Genomic DNA, 14,302 nt, shown 5'->3' on the forward strand with positions numbered 1-14,302 from the left:
TTACCACTTCTTATATAAAATAATCCTCCTAAACCGGGCCCTCAAAACTGGAAAAAGTTTGTCAAACATGTGACAATTCATGTTACTTCCTGCTATTACAACTAATTGAATTGAATCACACAAGAAGCAGTAGTGCATAATGTCCTAATGGTAAGTGGATCAAACACGTTGACACTAAAACCAAAAACCAGCACTGCTTAATAATGTACTGAGCCAGCTTTCAAATAAAATTCATTTTTACTGCTTTGCAATAGGTGAAATAAATCTGATCACCCATAACCTGCACTAGATTGAGAGCTCATAGTTCAATGTGCGATAAAATGAAACTGTCACTCAGGACCAAGTTTTAGTCTCCCCAAGACCCCCATGGACAAAGCAACCTAGGTGATTCATTAAGGCGGTAAACGAGCACTCGTTGGAGACTGTCCTGCAGCACAGCACCTCGGGTTGGCCGCCTCTCCTTCTGGGATAGAGCGGGCAGCAGGATTACGCCTCGGCTGACAGGACGCCTTGTCTGGGGCAAGACGCTCGGTGCAAGGCTCCGGGCCAACCGTCCCATGCTGCTGGGGGAGGACTGGGTTCCGGCGAGCACCAGCCGCAGGACGCCCCCACAGTCGTCCCCGGGCAGGATTAGAGTCGGGGTCGCAGGCAGCGCGAAGCCTGACAGCCTGGGAGGTGAGAGGCCCCTCCCACCGGATCTGCCACCATGGCCAGGGAGGAGTGGAGAGATATCCTGGGGAGAGGTTGGTGAGGCCGGGGTCCTGCCGGGGCGCCCGAGGAGAATCCCAGCCCCGTGGCCCCAGCCCGGTTACTGTCCATCACCTCACCTCGGATGGCACCGGCAGGTTCTCTGCCGCCGCCTTCAGCTCCAACACCGAGTCCGTCTGCCTGTCGGTCAGCGGCGCCGTCGTGTCCGGTCTCCGATCCCAGAGAGCCAGCTTTTCCCTAGCGTCCCGCTCCGCCGCCGCCTCGGGCAGCAGCAGCAGCGCCGCCTCCGCCATCGCCGCCGCCCCCGCGGCCTTCAGCAGCAGCGGGGTGGAGGGGGCCCAGACAGAGAGACCCAGGCCACTTCCGGGAGAACCGGAGCGTCCAGCACTGCACCGGCGGCGGGGCGGGCCGGAATGCCCTGACCCCGGAAACGGTTCGGCAGTGTGGGGGGCGGGACCGAGGCCAGTACAGACGTGGCTTTAAATGGATACGACTATTTCCGGTTCAAACGTAGAAGGTGGAGACGACAGGACCCAATGGAAACAGAAATGCCCCTACCGGAAGTATCTTCCTCAACATCAATAACTTTATTGTTATGTGTTGTACAGATTATTGACGACTGAGCTAAATCACCCTGACGGCAGGAGACTTGGATTTACACCTCTCTGCGCACAGCTGGGTAGTCTGGGTGGAGTGTGTGGAGTGTATGATTTCCATGTTGGCATGTTGACAATTTCTCCCTCTTGGAACAAAACCAAAAGCATAAACTTTTCCAACATCCAGTAATTCCCCTACTGGAAAACTAATTTATGGAAACACATAAAAAATTCAAAGATGTGTCTATCTCAGACATCATTAATGGCATCAAATAACTGAAGACAACCTGAATGTCCAACACTGAAGAACTGGATCAATAATTTGTGGTACAGGCCAGGCGCGGGGGCTCAGGCCTGCAATCTCAGCACTTTGGAAGGCTGAGGTGGGCAGATCACCTGAGGTCAGGAGTTCGAGACCAACCTGGCCAACATGGTTGAACCCCGTCTCTGCTAAAAGCACAAAAATTATCCAGGCATGGTGGCACATGCCTATAATCAACCTGAGAGGCTGAGGCAGGAGAATCTCCTAAACCCGGGAGGTGGAGGTTGCAGTGAGCCAAGGTCTTGCCACTACATTCCGGCCTGGGCATCAGAGACTGTGTCTCAAAATATATAATAATAATAATTTGTGGTACAGACACATAATTCTATTCTACCATTTAAATCATATTGTAGATTTGAGCAACAAAATAAATAATGATAGTATTAGATCATAATTTACAGAATAAAATAAATACCCATGAGTCCATACTGCTATAAATAAACAATTGAATAAATAAATGGTGGAGAGGAGACAATCTTCTATCTTACAAAAGAATTCCAATCAGTAAATGTAGAATGAGTGACAGAAATAAAAAAATCATCATTAGGACACCATAGTAATAATTGTAGCAGGCAAGATCTAAGGATGAATGCTAAAATGATTGGGTGAAAGTTAAAGGAGAAATAAATTTGCATAATCCCAAAGAATCTCCCTGAGATATCTATTAATAACAAGAGGGAATAGTAACTTCACAGAGGAGAAACTTGACAGACACCACCTTAACCAACTGATCAAAGTCAGTATCATGAAACTCCTGGCAATATGGGTTGAAGACAGGATACAACTTCTGTGGTATTCTTGTCAAAAATGCAAAATGTCATTCTAATCATGAAAAAAGATCAAACAAACTCACATTGAAGAGCTTCCTACAAAACAACTGACCAGTATTCTTCAAAAGTGTCAATGTGTCATAAAAGACAAAGGAAAGACTAAGGAACCATTGCATTTTGGAGGAAGCTAAGAAGACAAGACATCTCAATGCAATGTGAGATCCTGAAGTGGATCTTAGGACAGAAGAAGGACATTTGTGGAGAAAATTATAAAATAAAACATAGAAAGTGACGTAAGGTCTGTACTTAGGTCACAGTTTTGTACCAATGTTCATTGCCTGGTTTTGATTATTGCACATGGCTAGGTAAAATGATAACATTAGGAGAAGCTGGGTGAAGAACATACCTTAACTGCTCTTGCAAGTTTTATTAAGTCTAAAATTATCTCAAAATAGTGTTTAAAATTTCATGTTACAGAAAATATGTATTTGTTTGGAGAAAATGGTTCTGATACAATTGAAGCAAATGAAGCAGTATATAATCCTGTTGGCCAGAAGGAACATTTCCAAATCACTGACAGATAGTAGGAATTACTGATAATTTTCTTTTCTTTTCTTTCTTCCTTCCTTTTTCTTTTTCTTTTTTTTTTTTTTTGTAATGAGTTTTGCATTTTAGAATGAGGTTTTTTTTTTAAATATTCAACCCAGCTTCAGAGTACTGTTTCCCCATCATCAATCCACCACTGTTTTCTAAAGAAAGTCATCTTGTAGATATGTATTGACATGTGACACTATTTGTTTAAATGCCTAAAACATAATTTCTTCAAGCCAGAGTGATCTTTAGTTCCACAATTCTCAAAAATAAGATTAATCCCGTTGAATTTTGCGATGTCAGCTCTTTACCAAACATTATCCTTCAAGGGCCAAATGTAAGCAACTTCTCTCCCAAATGTGTTGCTACTGCAGATTTTCGTAAATCCTTGATCACTCCACTTTCTTCTAAGCATTATTTTCAGTTCCTTTTTGAGACAGGGTCTCACTCTGTCACCCGGGCTGGAGTGCAGTGACACAATCATGGTTCACTGCAGCCTTGACCTCCCCAGCTCAAGGGATCCTCCTGCCTCAGCCTCTTGAGTAGCTGGGACTACAGGCACAGGCCACCACACCCAACTAATTATTTGTATTTTTCGTAGAAACAGAGCTTTGCCATATTGCCCAGGATGGTCTCGAACTCCTGGGCTCAAGTGATCCGCCTGGTTCCGCCTCCCAAAGTGCTGGGATTGCAGGCATGAGCCACCTTGCCCAACCAAAATATTTTCACCAACTGGTGATTCATGGTGCTGAAGGGATGCAAGGTAGATCATGATTCCCATGGAAAAGATTTCGGCCAAGGTTGGAGGTTTAATCAGGTCAAATGAGGGGAGATGAAGGAAAACACAATGCTGCCTGATCTATTCTTGAATGAGGAATTGAGGGAGCCAAGGAAGACAGCCATGCCTGGAGGATCCAGTAGTCACCAGCTGGCTTATGGAGGACACGAGAAGAGCCTATGGAACAGACTAACAGTGATTTTTATGGGGTGTTTTAATTGTATGGAACAGTAGCATAGAAGTATATACATTTAAACCATGCAGTGTTGCTCAAAATCTAGTGGAAAGTGTGTTATACGACATGCTGAACCTTCTACTTCATTCTAGTTTTCTGTATGAAGAAATACTGCCTAGTCCTCCACCACCACCCAAAAGTACAAATTTCCTATAATGGATTCACTGTTATTCTCTGTACTACAAGTCAAATTTCTTCCTGTTTCTAGGTGATGTTTAGCTTACTCCCAGAAGGACTACACAACGTGACGAATACAATTGCAGTTCTTAAAATGTGTTTATTTAAGTATTGGTAATTGTTCCCATAAAATCATTCAAATTGATAGAACAAAGACATACATTGAGTATCTCTATACATGAAAGGTTTAAATATGTATTCATATTATGTTTGAGAAAGAGCAAGAGAATGAGAGACAAGATTGCACAAAATATCTTGGGAAAGGGACAAAGATAAAGTCAGAGGAGTCTTATCCCCAAATGATTAAGGTCCCCATATCACGGTAGATGATACCTTGTTTGTAAGATCTTATTCAGATGTCAGTTTTGTTTGTCAAAATGGCACGTCTATGCATAAAAGAAAAAAACAAAAATAAATTTGTAAAAACAGATTTCAGTTTTGATCTCTTGATCACAACCCTGTGCGTAAGCAGAGTAGGGGTTATTATTTTCCATTTAAAGATAAGCAAATAAAACACAGGGAGATGAAGTGAGTAGTCAGAGACTTTTCAGAGGGTGAAGGAAAAAGGACACTTTTGTGGCAGGGGTTGATACACTCTTTTTAGAGGGAAATTTGCCGACACCTATCAAAACAGAAGCTAGAGAAATGGAGAGTGAGACAGAGAGAGAAAGAGAGAGAGAATATAGTCCTTGGATCCAGCCATTCAATCTTTCTATCACTGGGAAATTATTCTAGAGAAATTCTTATATATGCAAAAAAGTACATTTACAGGACAGTTTTTAATGGAGAAAAATTGGACACACCCTAAATGTACATCAATGGGGCATAGTTTTGTTCCTGTTGCCAATTGCTATATGAAAAAGGAATCCAGGCCAGGTGTGGTGGCTCATGCCTATAATCCCAGCACTTTGGGAGGCCGAGGCGGGCAGATCGCCTGAGGTCAGGAGTTCGAGACCAGCCTGGGCAACATAGTGAAACCCTGTCTCTACTAAAAACATAAAAATTAGCCAGGCATGGTGGCAGGCACCTGTAATCCCAGCTACTCAGGAGGCTGAGGCAGGAGAATCGCTTGAATCTAGGAGGCAGAGGTGGCAATGAGCCAAGATCACGCCACTGCATTCCAGCCTGGGCAACAAGGGCAAGACTTCGTCTCACACACACACACACAAACTAATCCAAAAATTGTGTGCTTAACAATCACCATTTTATTATTATCTCATGATTTTGTGGGTCAGGAATTTCCAAAGGGCACATTAGGAAAGATCTGTCTCTGCTCACAATGTCTGGAGCCACAGCTGCAATGACTCACATGGCAACAGGCTGGACAGTTGAAAACTGACCATGGATCTCTACATCCTCACATAGGCTCACAGCCTCTGTGTCCACTGTCTCCAGCCAGTCTCTCAAGCATAAAGACATCAGGGCATTTCGACTTCTTTCAAACCTGGCTCAAGGTTTGAAGAGGCTGTTCCCCTAGTCTTTTTTTTTTTTTTTTTTTTTTTTGAGACGGAGTCTCGCTCTCTCCCCCTGGCTGGAGTGCAGTGGCACGATCTCGGCTCACTGCAAGCTCCGCCTCTCGGGTTCCTGCCATTCTCCTGCCTCAGCCTCCCAAGTAGCTGGGACTATAGGCGCCCGCCACCGCGCCTGGCTAATTTTTTGTATTTTTAGTAGAGGCGGGGTTTCACCTGGTCTCGATCTCCTGACCTTGTGATCTGCCCGCCTCGGCCTCCCAAAGTGTTGGGATTACAGGCGTGAGCCACCGCGCCCGGCCCCCCTAGTCTTTTTTTGACCTTCATAGAAGGTCACTTGTGCTGACAGAGAGACAGAGAGAGAGAGCACAGCATCACACCACCACGGACCGCCCAGATTCGAGAAGGGAAATTGACTCCACTTCTGAAGGAGAGCAGCTGCAAATAACTTGTAATATTTTTAATCTACCACAAACCTGATACTTTACAACCATTAAAAGGAAGTATTTTGTGGATTCTACTTCTATATAATCTGTGAATTACCTAAAGTCATGAGAAAATTTTCAAAAGTGATTAAAATGTTATTTTGGTATAGTGATGGTCTCCCAAGTATACACATATCCCAAAATTGATCAAATTGTACATTTTAAATATGTGTAGTATACACATGCACATGTAATGTACTTCAGTTATACCTTAACAGAACTGAAAGGGAGGGGAGAATTGAGTATATCTGTAAGTACCAACATGGAAGAAAGCTCACCATATATTATTGAATTTAGAAAGCAAGTTACATCAATTACAGTATGAATGTAATTTTGTTCCCAGAACCAAGCCAGGTTCGGCTGCGTTTTCTTGAGGCCCAATAATGAGAAGCGGATAGACTAGGAAATAAGAGAATTTATTGCTGTAACTGGATACAGGGAGAAGGTTGGAAATAATTCCACCAGACGAACTCAAAGTGTTACAATTTTCTTAGGGCTTATATAGGTTGGGATTATGTGCCTACATGCAATATAGCATTTGCCTAAGTCTACTGGTAACTAATTTTGTTTCAACTCAAGTCAGAGGCAAAAAATGCTTGCTAAGTCTGATTTAAAGGGCCCCAGTACCTTCAAGGCCTGTCTACTGTGGTACTGGACTGATTATTTCTATCTTATCTCCTTTACAGCTTGGTCCGAAGAGCTGCCTTAGACTCTCCGATGAATCTATTCAAACAGCTGCCTCTGTTACCTTGACTTGTCTCAGATTCCGCTGACCCAAGACAGGTCCTGGCACTAGGAATGTGAAACTGTCTCTATTATTTTGACTTCCTCCAGGTTAGGGAGAAGCCTATGCAAGGCTCCTACTGACCATATGTTTCATTTCTAGCTAGGATGTCTGGGCACTGGTTTCCCTAGGTTTAACTACTTGCTCAGTGTTGAGGCAGTGCTGTGGATTATCCCTCTGTAACTGGAGTGCTATGTAGACCTGTCTGTGTGATTGTCATGCACGCCTGTGTGATTGTCAGGGAGAATTGGCCTGCCACAATTCCATTTCTGGTTCAAAAACACAGACACACAGAGTAAAAAAGTCTGAAAAAACACGTAGCAAATTGTTATGTGTAGTTAACCTCTACGGGTTGGATTGGCAGAGCAGGTAGAAGACAGTAGGACAAGGTCTTCCTTATTTTAAAATTACTGAAAAAGGCTGGGCGCAGTGACTCATTCCTGTAATCCCGGCACTTTGGGAGGCCGAGGCAGGTGTATCACTTGAGGCCGAGAGTTCAAGACCAGTCTGGCCAATGTGGTGAAAACCCATCTCTACTAAAAATAGAAAAAAACTAGCCAGGCGTGGTGGCACACACCTCAAATCTCAGCTACTTGGAAGGCTGAGGCAAAAGAATTGCTTGAACTTGGGAGGCGGAGGTTGCAGTGAGCCACCTTGAAAAAGGGTTGTTTTTAAAAAATGAATATTGAACTGAAGATCAGAGTGAATTCTAGTTCTAGCTCTGCTGCAACTAGCTCTGATTATGTAAATTAATTTCCTATAAACATGTAGAAAATGTACATATTTATAGCAATACTTTATATCCTATTAACACCTATTCAAACCCACACATATAGTCCCCATGCCCCGACTCTCCTTCCAGGCTGAGGTCTAGGGCAGATGGTCTACAGTCTGCTCTGGGCCAGTGGGCACAGGCAGTCACCGGCAGAAGGGGAGCTTTCTTCTTCTCCATCCTTAAGCACATTAGACAAGGTGTGTTTTCCACTCTGCTGGGGCCCCTCTTTATGGCACCTACCTTGTGTTCTAGAGGACTGTTTTAACACATAATACTATAAAATGTTTGCAATTATTATTACCGGACTCATACCCCATACGGAATCATTGCCATAGGCCAGAGACACCCAGCTTATCTGAGTCAACACAAGTTATGGAGGCCTCTTCCTGCTCCTTCCTGGGGTCAAGGCAGGTGGAAACAGCTTTGTAGCAATTTCGACCGTTGCCTGGGTGAAGTCTGCAGGCTTTAGTCAGGCTTTATAGCACAAGCCAGTGCCTGGTTATGTTCCCAAACGAAGGCTCTGGTCTTTTAAGAACAGAATTTGAGGCCGGGAACAGTGGCTCACACCTGCAATCCCAGCACTTTGAGAGGCCGAAGCGGGTGGATCACCTGAGGTCGGGAGTTCGAGACCAGCCTGATCAACATGGAGAAATCCCGTCTCTACTAAAAATACAAAAAAATTAACTGGGCATGGACGTGCATGCCTGTAATCCTAGCTACTCGGGAGACTGAGGCAGGAGAATCACTTGAACCCAGGAGGCAGAGGTTGCGGTAAGCCGACATTGTGCCATTGCAATCCAGCCTGGGCAACAAGAGTAGAACTCTGTCTCAAAAAAAAAAAAAAAAAAAAAAAGAATAGAATTTGAAGTTGGAAGAGAATTTTAAAATTATATAGTCAAGCCCTTTCTGTCTACAGACGAGCAAACTACAACCTGCAGAGGTGAGATAAGCAGCCTAACGTCCTGCAATCAGGTGGTTGACATCAGAGTCACCACTAGAACTTAGATATCCTGACTGTGGCTGACACCTTTTATATACAACAGAGTTTCTCCAAGTTGACTGTTGTACAAAGCCCTTAAAAAATCTGCACATCCCCAATGTTGATGTAAATAATTGTATTATATTGCTTAAGTATCAACAAAAATAAGACTTGACATAAGCTTTGGATGTTTATACCAAAATAGACTTGCAAGTTACATGCCAACAGAAATGCAACTAACATATAACAGTATATAACAAATAACATTTCACGAGGTCAGGAGATCGAGACCATCCTGGCTAACACAGTGAAACTCCGTCTCTACTAAAAATACAAAAACTTAGCCGGGCGAGGTGGCAGGCGCCTGTAGTCCCAGCTACTCGGGAGGCTGAGGCAGGAGAATGGCGTGAACCCGGGAGGCGGAGCTTGCAGTGAGCTGAGATCCGACCACTGCACTCCAGCCTGGGTGACAGAGCGAGACTCCGTCTCAAAAAAAAAAAAAAAAAAAAAAAAAACAAATAACATTCAAATTAACAACTCAAGTGAGATGTGGGATACTATTTTGCTGGAAAACGAAATTGCTTCTGGCAACACGAAGACAGTCCTGACTACTGCTATACAGTTGCTTGGGAGTTCACCATGCTTCTGTTATACCAGCAGCATGATGTGTTCCCTGCCATTTGAACTACTGGGAAGACTTGACTCAGGGTAAATCCCTAATACCATTTTGCCTCTATCTGGCTTGTACATATCGTTGGCATATTAAAACAACCCTGCTGTTTTTTAGTAGCTTAATTAAAAATACTCTATATGCACAAAGAAGGAAGGCAGAAGCTGAAATCATGTGGTAATCCTAAACTATAAAACTGTCATGTCGGTGATCCAGAATATGCATTAATACAGTTTTAAGAGTTGAAATAAGGCCGGCATGGTGGCTCACGCCTGTAATCCCAGCACTTTGGGAGGCCCAGGCAGGCAGATCACAGGGCCAGGAGATCGAGACCATCTTGGTTAACACAGTGAAGCCCCGTCTCTACTAAAAATAAAATTAGCCAGGCGTGGTGGCGGACATCTGTAGTCCCAGCTACTCGGGAGGCTGAGGCAAGAGAATGGCAGGAACCCGGGAGGCAGAGCTTGCAGTGAGCTGATTGTGCCACTGCACTCCAGCCTGGGCAACAGAGCGAGACTCTGTCTAAAAAAGAAGAGTTGAAATGAAAACAAGTATTTTAAAAATATAATCACAAGCTCAAGTTTGAGAAAGACTGCACCACATCCTACTGTCTACTGCCTAATAAAGACACAGACTATGGTTAAACTTTCCTATTACCTACTACAAGTGTCTGCAATTCCACATTTCTTTGCTTGCTAGGGTTTTTCACCCAGTAATATCTTAGAATAAGCCCCTGGAGATGGAAAAATGCCTAAGGGATAAGGGGCAGAAGTGCTCTAGATCGAGGAAAGGGAGAGATAGGGAAGGAGACGATGGTAAGGATCCAAAGACCTCCTTATAGTGGGTGCTTCATAGCCTCACCGTGGTCAGCCCTCCTCAATGACTCAAACCTGGACCTACAAAGGACCCCTGCTGATAACGTGGCATTGCAAGAATAGTTCATGTGATGGTTTCCAAAGCACCTCTCATCTGCTCCTCACTTTCACTCGGGTAGGTAGTTGGTGGATATTATTTTTTGCCCTATTTAATGAATGATAAAAACAAACTTCAGGGAAGTTTCTGCTCAGCATAACAGTTAGTAAAGGGCAGACCTGTCATTGGAACCAGGACACTGGGCAGGACCTTCTCTTTTTCGTCTACGCTAACACAAATGAAAGTGAGGGACACAAAGACGTACATTTGAATCCATTAGTACTTTTTTTGTCACAGGACATCTTAGCAAGCATGAGTTCCAAGGATGAGTATTACAGGCTCACAGAACTGCCTCCCAGCCTTCTATACTACTTCAAGGTTGTACTAGGGCCAAAACACTAAATCACGGCGTAAAAGAGGAGGAACGTTAGAACACACAGACTTCTCAGATCATTTTCCATTTTACTTCATTGCTTATAAAACAGCAAAGTTACAAAATGGAATAGTTCAAAAGAAATCATTCTTACGCACAGCTGCACATGTACAACTGCCTCGTGAATTTTCAGAGCGCGTTCATGTGGAATTGATGGCTTTCTTTATGTATACTCTTCAGCCTATTATCAGAAGAACCACTTCCCTTGTTATAGGTTTCTAGAGCTTCATCAAGGGTCTGAAGCTCTGTTTTCCTTTTCAAATTATTTCCTTTCTTACTCACTTTATCAATTTCTCATTCACACATCAGTGACTATATAAATCACTGTAAACTTTGGCAATGTATTTAAATAGTAGCTAAGGCTTTATTTCATAATAACGGAAGAATTAGACAAATAGCACCCCAGCTTAGAATTCAGAATCAATATTTAGAATCAAGGCATGTTTTGAAGAAAGACATAATTACCTTCCAAGATTTCAACCTCAAAAAGTTATGAACTGCCTCTTTGCTAATAATAAAATTAAAACACATGCAATAAAGTCATGTATAAATGTTGGTAAAAACATTTTTGGAAATATCTATCAGTAGCCTTGAAATGCTCACTTTTTTTTACTTCCTTTTCCAGCACTTTTTCATAAATTGATAATCTCTTAAATTTTTTTAAAAAAGCTTTATCTACAAAGATGTTCACAGCAGGATATTAACAAACAATTAGAAACAATTTAAGTATAGAATTATGGTAAATTTACTTGATGGCTTATTAGACAGTCATTTTAATTACATTTAAATTTTACTTGTATTTTGTTTTTTAAACGTTTTTATGAGTATGTGTTATTTATAATGATAAACATATATTGTAATTATGCCTATATGTTTGTTGTGTGTGTGCATGTGTATGTGCTTATTGTGCAGCATTAGAGATCTCATAACATTACAGATTACCCATTCATTCATTCGCTCATCCTCTTATTAAACATTTATTGTGTGTTGGGTTCTGTATTAGTCCGTTTTCATACTACTGATAAAGACATACCTGAGAGCCAGGCACAGTGCTCACGCCTGTAATCCCAGCACTTTGGGAGGCCAAGGTGGGTGGATCATTTGAGGTCAGGAGTTCAAGACCAGTCTGACCAAGATGGTGAAACCCCATCTCCACTAAAAATGTAAAAATTAGCCAGGTGGTAGTGGCACACACCTGTAATCCCAGCTACTTGGGAGGCTGAGGCAAGAGAATCACTTGAGCCTGGGAGGTGGAGGTTGTGATGAGCCGAGATTGTGCCACTGCACTCCAGTCTGGGTGACAGAGTGAGACCCTGAATCAAAAAAAAAAAAAAAAAAAAAAGACATACCCAAGACTAGGCAATTTACAAAAGAAAGAGGTTTATTAGACATATAGTTCCACATGACTGGGAAGGCCTCACAATCATGGCATAAGGAAAGGAGGAGCAAATCACGTCTTACATGGATGGCAGCAGGCAAAGAGAGAGCTTGTGCAGAGAAACTCCCATTTTTTAAAACCATCAAATCTCATGAGACCCGTTCACTATCACAAGAACAGCACCAGAAAGACCCACCCCCATGATTCAATTAGTCCCCACCAGGTTCCTCCATGACATGCGGGAATTGTGGAAGTTGCAATTCAAGATGAGATTTGGGTGGGGACACAGCCAAACCATATTACATTGTGTGCTGGTCTGAGTATTCAATACTAAATCAGAACATTTCCTGTATTCAGGGAGCTTACAGTCTGGTAAGGTAAACAGACAAACACTGGCAAGTGCAATACAATATAAAATGTGGTGTTTGTGAATAAGCATAAGGTGATATTACAGGAAGCAAGGAAGAAAAGCATCTAATCCATACTTGGATGATGAGGGTAGGTTTCCTGTTAAAGGTCTACCTTTAACAGTGCTTGGCATACAGTAGATGCTCAATAAATATATTTTGAATGAATTGGGATCTGAACAGCAATAAGACAGAGAAGGAGAAACTTTTTCAAGTGAGAGGGAACAGTATGTACTAAGGCCTAGAAGCAAGACCATAGAACATCTGTGGGAAGTAAAAAAATTTGACAATATGATTAGAATTTGAAGTTGGAGGTAGAAAGATGACAAGAAATGATGTTAAAGAGGTGCATAGGGACAAGACTGTGAAAGCCTGGGTGCCATGATAAGGAGTTTGGCCTCTGTGCTGAGGAGATAGAGCAGTGAGGACATTGCCCATTGGCCGTATAGAAAAGTCCTGGATGGTGTGACATATGCATTGACTAGAAGCCAACCCAGAAGTGGGGACACAGAGTAGAGGCTGTTTCAGTCATCTGGGCCTGAATTAGGAGTGTTGGTGGACATGGAGAGAGGAGAGTGAATGGAAGAGATATCAAAAAGATAAAGTCCACTGGGATTGAGGTGTAATTGACTGGACATGAAGGAGTCAGGATGTCTGGTTTGGACACATGGTTGTGTCCTTCACTGAGAGGGGAGCATGGAAGAAGACGGCTTGGCAGAGGGTGACGAGTCCAGTGTTGGACACAAAGCATGCTGTGAGAATGTTTTCCACATACACAGAGCTCCCTGTCTATTCTAATGAGCCAGACTTGAGTATCCACCACCGAAACGGAGGATTGCCACAGTAGACCCAACAAACAACCATGTCACATGGACAGTTTTTGAGCTTTAAAAGCAGCCACTCAGTTGTAAAACAGGTATTGGGAAAATACACCTATTTTTGTCATACCTTAAGAAACTAGGTGTTTTAGAGAAGAGAGGGAGTCCACAGAAGGGAGCAGGATGGTGTCTTGCAGCAAGTGTTTTTGAGAAGGGGTTCTACAGTCTGGGTGGTGGGGATGAGGGTGGTTCACAAATGTTCTGAGAGCAGACAAAATATATCTCTTGCTTCCTAAGTATGGTGTTAGAGAATGAAAAAAGCCCAGAGTACTCCCAAGTCCTAGAGTAGCACATGAACAATGGAGTAGGAATGCATGAGAAATTCTGTAGGCAGCTTCACAAAGACCCTTCACACAGACTCAAGCATAGTGCAGGGAACGACACATGCTATTCTATCTCCAAGGGTGGGAGAAGAGACCTTGGAGCTACAGTTGGGCCTGGAGAAGCCTGGAGTCCAGTAATTTGGGGACCATTACAAATGGCTAGATATCCCTCAGTTCTCAGCTTTAATGTCTTTCTCAGGGGCATCTACTCTGCAGCCTGGCTGAGGTCCAGCCTCCCATCATATACTTCTGGGGCCCTGTACTCCCCCTTGTCAAAGGATAATTTTCAGAGCATGGCTCTCATATACATGCGAAATGAAGGACGCCCTGCATGGTGGCACATGCCTGCAATCCCAGGTACTGGGGATGCTAAGGCAAGAGGATCACTTGATGCCAAGGAGTTCAAGACCAGCCTGGGCAACACAGCAAGACTCCATCACTAAAAAAAAAAGAAAGAAAGAAATCAAGAAGTAAATCAAACAGGGGAAGAAGACTATCAAAAATAGCCAGGCAGATTTTAAAATAATCATATAAAACTATACAGTTGACCCTCAAACAACACGTGTTTCAACTGTGCAGGTCCACTAATACATGGCTTCTTTTCAACCAGACACAAATTGAAAATACAGTAT

General features: G+C 43.0%; 1 protein-coding gene across 1 annotated transcript in view; it reads right to left on the bottom strand.

The window, feature by feature from the left end:
• The window catches only part of LOC105490656 (component of oligomeric golgi complex 3), a 72,067-nt gene extending 70,961 nt beyond the window's left edge, over positions 1-1,106 (bottom strand). Inside the window, exon 1 of the mRNA XM_011756496.2 lies at positions 828-1,106. Within this exon, the coding sequence (XP_011754798.1) occupies positions 828-1,001 (174 nt within the window). The 5' untranslated portion in view covers positions 1,002-1,106. The remainder of the gene's footprint in view (positions 1-827) is intronic.
• Between the last annotated feature and the right edge of the window lie 13,196 nt (positions 1,107-14,302).

This window comes from Macaca nemestrina, chromosome 16, assembly GCF_043159975.1.
Source record: "Macaca nemestrina isolate mMacNem1 chromosome 16, mMacNem.hap1, whole genome shotgun sequence".
Taxonomy (NCBI): Eukaryota; Metazoa; Chordata; class Mammalia; order Primates; family Cercopithecidae; genus Macaca; species Macaca nemestrina.